Source organism: Tupaia chinensis, unplaced genomic scaffold (genome assembly GCF_000334495.1).
Source record: "Tupaia chinensis unplaced genomic scaffold, TupChi_1.0 Scaffold000601_1, whole genome shotgun sequence".
Taxonomy (NCBI): domain Eukaryota; kingdom Metazoa; phylum Chordata; class Mammalia; order Scandentia; family Tupaiidae; genus Tupaia; species Tupaia belangeri.
This window is the reverse complement of record NW_006160119.1, coordinates 923,351-929,350: the sequence shown is the minus strand read 5'-3', so window position 1 is coordinate 929,350 and position 6,000 is coordinate 923,351. Positions and strand designations below refer to the sequence as shown.

Genomic DNA, 6,000 nt, shown 5'->3' with positions numbered 1-6,000 from the left:
CACCACCGCGGCCCCGCCCCCCAGCCCTCCTTTATAACCCCCCCGCCCCCCCCCACGGTCCCGCCCCACGGCCCGCCTTTATAAACACCTGGGACCCAGCCACGGTCCGGCCCCACGGCCCACCTTTATAAACCCCTGGATCCTGCCCGGGCCAGCCTCCTCGGCCGACCTTTGTGAGTGGAACGTATAGAACAACGCCCCTTCCTCTGTGTGCTGTTTTCCACTGGAGCAGTCGGCACCTGTGACAGAGACCGTGTAACTGCAGAGCCCCTACAGGACACGGTAGTCGGCCCCGTTGCACACGCCGTGCTTTGCACCCGTCTCACCAAGGTCCGCACCGACCCGTGAGAGGTGCTGGTACGCCTTTCTCAGATGAGCAGCTGCAGAGGGAAAGCTGAGATCCTGTCGGTGCTGGGAGCTGTGGCCGGGGCCTTACTAAACGAGGTCTCGGGCCAGCAGGTGGCGTGGAGTTTAGCCTGCCCAGATCCCACATGGCTGGCTGCTCGGTTCACCTCTGAGGCCCTGGGCTTGAAACACACATGGCGCCTGTGCCCCCGATAAGAGGACAATTAAAGAAGAGAGGACTGCAGGGGCTGAGCTCTCCCCCTTCTCCCATCTCTCTCTGGTGAGTGCATGCACTCTACAGTAAACTAAAAATAAATTAAAAACAGGTCTCAAAGATGCCACAGCCAGCATTCTGATTCTAAATCGGTGTTTTTCAAACTGGGGTTGGGAAGTCAGTTTAGTGAGTTGCAGCTACCATTTTAGGAATAATCCGATAGACTGGAAGACACCAGAGCACGTCCCGGGCAGTCGGAGAAATCTTGATGCATGGAATGTTTGTTCAGCTCTAGAGGTATTTACGTGTGTACACAAACACGTTTCCGTGTACTCCGGCACTAAATAATCGCTTACCGTGTCATAGTCAGGTTTGAAAGCAAACCGTGGGGACAGGGTAGAATGAGTAGAAAAAGAAAAAGGGAGAACAAGAAGGGTAAACTGTGAGTGAGAGAGAGAGAGAGTGTGAGAGTGAGAGAGAGAGAGAGTGAGACAGAGAGATTGAGAGAGTGAGTGAGAGTAAGTGAGAGTGAGTGAGTAGATGAGTGAGAGTGAGAGAGAGAGAGAGTAAGTGAGTGGATGAGTGAGGGAGTGAGGGAGTGGATGAGAGAGAGAGAGTGACTACCAGAGCCAGTTCAGGGAGACAGAGAGGGGTAGAAGTGAGGGGGAGCCTGGACAGTCACGTCCGAGAGACACCTTCAGGACGTGGAGAGGAAGAGAAGGAAGAGGCGAGCGCCCTGTGGAAGCCGTGGGTCTGTCCACCCTTCTGCCCGGGGGCTGTCGGCAGAACTGGAGGTCTCTTGGATTTGGGCTTTCAGGCCCATCTCCTGCTGGCATCCCCTCATGATCCCGAGTGTGAGTGAAGTAACGATTCTGTCAAACGTGGCTCTTACATACAAATTTCCCGTCTCAGTTGTGCTCAGTGCAAAGTCCGTGATCTGCAGAGAAGCGAAGTGCTATTAAGGTGGCTGAGGGCCAGCAGACGGCGTAGTGGTCACGCACGCACCAACTCACTGCGGTTACTGATAACTGGGCCTCGGGACTTGGGCGGTTCCTGTCGGCATCAGCTCACGTGGGTTTTTGTTTGTTTTTCTTTTTTGTAATGGACGCTGAGTGTAGGTGTGAGGACGTACAATCCACCGAGGTGAGTCCCATCGCAGAGCTTCTACGGCCTGTTAGAGAAGCCGCAGTCTCCCATCTCACCAGCGGCATTGGCGTGTCCTCTCTGTGTTGTCTGGCCTGATGACTCACTTTGTTTTGGAGAATTATTTAATTTTGTTATTACTATTATTGTTATTTTAAAATTTTGCTGTAGGGCACAGGCACTCACCAGAGAGAGAGAGAGAGAGAGAGAGAGAGAGAGGATAGAGAGAGAGAAGGAAAGTGAGGAACCTAGCTGCCAGGTCCAGGATTTGAACCATGGTGTGCCATCTGGGAACTCAACATCTTAGCCACCATGCCACCTGCTGACTCCACTAACTTTTTTAAAGAAAGAAATGTCCAGAGGCCAGCAGGTGGTATGGTGGTTGGGTACTAGACTCCCACATGTCTAATTGTGGTTCAAGTCCTGGACCCGGTGGCTTGAAACTCATGCGGGGCACATGTGCGTGCGTGCCCAAAACCCCCAGAGGAGAATGGAGGAGAAGGAACATGGCATGGCCATCCCCCGGGGGTGATTTCTCGCTTTCTGTCTCCAGTGAGTGAGTGCGTCCTTTAGCAGAACTCTCTCTCAGCATAAATAAATAGAGGAGTACCTGAAAGTTGGCGTGGGTCACTCCAGCTCCTCTGCTGTGGAGTAGGCTGTCGGCCGGGACATCTCGTGCCTTTGCTCTTAAACGCCCTTATCTTTAAGAAGAGTCCATGCCTACGAACGTGAAGATTTTGCAGTATTTCTTGTTTCACATTTTCCCGCCGACCTTCACGGAGGAGCTGCAGGTGGAACTGTCCCTTGCTCTGCCGCCCCCCCTCCCCCAGCTGAGCAGTTACTGCACCGCTCGGGGGTGCAGGCGAGCTCAGACTCAGCCCTGCACCCTGGGCAAGACCTGCTAGCTCAGATGAAGTGGCCTCGCTGGGAACACGTGGGGGCCCTGCCTCATGATCGTGTGAATGACCGGGGACCTCCATCCCTCCTGCTGTGATCTCAGAGATCCCAGAAGACCCTCTTGTGGCTGAAGCGTATTATGCCGATACCTTTGACTCCTGCTCTGAAGAGAGTGAGGGGCAGGAAGAGGAAGCCGCCAGGACGGAGGGACCCCCGCCTGCCCCCGGAACCCACCAGCAGGTACGTGCAGCCCCCAGCCCCCAGAAGTGGTGGGTCTGCCTGAGGTACGGGCAGGGCCGTCTCCCAGGAAGGGAAGCAGGTCTTCCGTCCTGGGTTGGGCGTGGGGTCGAGGGTTGGTCCTGATGGTCCCACCGTAAGTTTGGTCTCGAAGGCTCGGGGAAGTGGAGCCCTGTGGGATTCCGAGACGCTCGTCCCGAGTGTGGCGAGGACAGGGCTGAGAGCACGGCACTCCGGTGGGGCAGGCCGGCACGCCACCTGGTCTGCACCCGGAGCAGCTCACCCACAGCTTGGACACGCCGTGCATCTCCTTAGCTGGGGGAATTATTCAGGATCATTTCTACCCGGTAATCAGGGTTTTCTTTCTTTTTTATTTATTTATTTATTTATTTATTTTTTTGTTGGGTGAGTGTGCTCACCAGGATAGAGAGATAGAAAAGGAAAGTGAGGAATCACCCCTGGAGGGGACGGCCACACTGCCACGCCTTCTCCATCCTCCTCTGGACCTGCGGCATGCACGCCCACACATTTTCAAGCCACCAGGTCCAGAACTCAGACGGTGCGGCTGTGGGATCCGGCCACTCTAACCTCCACGGCACCTGCCGGCCCAGGAATCAGATCCTTGAGTCGTATTTATAACTTCCTGTAAATGTAAGTTGATAAAGACTGACTGACTTCTGGGGATGACCCGGCCGGAGGGGAGAGCTTTCTGGCTGCGGTAAGCCTCTGGGGACCGTTTTGCATGCACTGCAAGGTCCCCGAGCATATGCTCCAGTACCTCCCTCTGCACGACTCGCCCTGTGTGGGGCGTGGGCCGAGAGAAACCTGGCAGGTACTTTGGCACTGGTCCTCAGAGAGGGAGGAGGAAGAGGTGTGTAAGGAGGGGCTGGAGTTGTCAGGACAGTCGTCACGGCTTCTCCGACGGCCAGGGGATGGCTTTAGACACTTCCACAGGGTACGAGGTTTTAATAAGGGGGAACTGTTCCACTATCAAAGTGAAAATCTACCAAGGGCCCCTGAGAGAGCAGAGACTTAATGAGAGAAGGAGCGAGGCAGGGAGAGGGCCTGGGGCCGTCAGAACAGTCACGGGGTGTACTCTGAAAAAACGCATCACGACTGTCCCGACCACCCAGCGGTGAGGTTCGGAGCTGAGCAGAGAAGGGAGGAGGAAGCAGAGGGGGTGAGGCAGGCTCAGAGATGAGCAGTGAAGACACAAAGGTGGCAAAGAGCATGGACTGAAACCGGGGCCAGGGGACGCGAGCGCGAGCAGACATGTTTCCCAGCACCCTCCCTGTCTGTCCCAGTGCCTCCTACCACAGGTTGAAAACGTGGTTTCCATCTGCTTGTGAGCCACTGTCACGGCAGCGGGAGCAGAGGTCACCGATTCCCAGAACCTCGCTCTGTGCCTGTGGCTGTGCACGCGTAGTGTGCAAACGTGCCCGCGAGTTCCGCTCAAAGCATCAAATGGCAAAATGTTAGCTACTAGTGTTATCACTTAAAAGTGTTTCATAGGCCCAGCCACCGAGATGCCCAGGCGGCGTCACTGCGTGGGGGTCTGGAAGCCGCGCGGGAGGTCCAGGTTCTGTCCCCAAGCTGACCTGAACACGCTGCCTGTGCCCAGGTGGGCCTATGGTCCTAGCTGATCATGAGGCTGGGCCAGAGGAGACGACGCAGGGAGACCTGCCAGGAATACCTACCTCTGTCTCTCCCTGTCATCAGAACAGAGGGAAAAAAGGTTTTCAATAAAATAAAACTGACCCCGAAAGCCCAAGAATAAAGTATGTGGCAAACACCCCCCAGGTCAAAAAGCACAACGTCGCCAGCCCCAGAAGCCCCATCTTCGGCCTGGCTGACGTAGGGCTGGGAGTCGGATTGCCCTGTGGCACGTGCAGGTGCCTGGTGTGCAGACCACTGCACATCCCTGTGCCTGAGTCTCCTCCTCGACCTCCCAGGGCAGGGTCCAGGGTCCATGAGGTAGTCGGTATGAGGTACCAGGGTAGTGTCTGGACCTTGAAGGAGTACTGCGTAGGGAGATGTGCACTGTTATTAATAAGGTACCAGGGTAGTGTCCAGACCCTGCATAGCGAGATGAACACTGTTACTAATAAGGTACCCGGGTAGTGTCCGGACCTTGAAGGAGTACTGCGTAGGGAGATGTGCACTGTTATTAATAAGGTACCAGGGTAGTGTCCGGACCTTGAAGGAGTACTGCGTAGGGAGATGTGCACTGTTATTAATAAGGTACCAGGGTAGTGTCCGGACCTTGAAGGAGTACTGCGTAGGGAGATGTGCACTGTTATTAATAAGGTACCAGGGTAGTGTCCGGACCTTGAAGGAGTACTGCGTAGGGAGATGTGCACTGTTATTAATAAGGTACCAGGGTAGTGTCCGGACCTTGAAGGAGTACTGCGTAGGGAGATGTGCACTGTTATTAATAAGGTACCAGGGTAGTGTCCGGACCTTGAAGGAGTACTGCGTAGGGAGATGTGCACTGTTATTAATAAGGTACCAGGGTAGTGTCCGGACCTTGAAGGAGTACTGCGTAGGGAGATGTGCACTGTTATTAATAAGGTACCAGGGTAGTGTCCGGACCTTGAAGGAGTACTGCGTAGGGAGATGTGCACTGTTATTAATAAGGTACCAGGGTAGTGTCCGGACCTTGAAGGAGTACTGCGTAGGGAGATGTGCACTGTTATTAATAAGGTACCAGGGTAGTGTCCGGACCTTGAAGGAGTACTGCGTAGGGAGATGTGCACTGTTATTAATAAGGTACCAGGGTAGTGTCCGGACCTTGAAGGAGTACTGCGTAGGGAGATGTGCACTGTTATTAATAAGGTACCAGGGTAGTGTCCGGACCTTGAAGGAGTACTGCGTAGGGAGATGTGCACTGTTATTAATAAGGTACCAGGGTAGTGTCCGGACCTTGAAGGAGTACTGCATAGTGAGATGAGCACTGTTATTAATAAGGTACCAGGGTTGTGTCCGGACCCTGAAGGAGTACTGCATAGGGAGATGTGCACTGTTACTAATAAGGTACCAAGGTAGTGTCCGGACCTTGAAGGAGTACTGCGTAGGGAGATGTGCACTGTTACTAATAAGGTACCAGGGTAGTGTCCGGACCCTGAAGGAGTACTGCGTAGGGCGATGTGCACTGTTATTAATAA

The 6,000-nt window shown here is 54.4% G+C and overlaps 1 protein-coding gene across 2 annotated transcripts in view; it reads left to right on the top strand.

Moving 5' to 3' along the window:
• NEK11 (NIMA related kinase 11) overlaps window positions 1-6,000 on the top strand; it is a 92,157-nt gene that overhangs the window by 63,090 nt on the left and 23,067 nt on the right. For both annotated transcript variants that reach the window (XM_027775729.1, XM_027775728.1), the window contains one exon: window positions 2,703-2,839. In XM_027775729.1, the coding sequence (XP_027631530.1) occupies window positions 2,703-2,839 (137 nt within the window). The remainder of the gene's footprint in view (window positions 1-2,702; window positions 2,840-6,000) is intronic.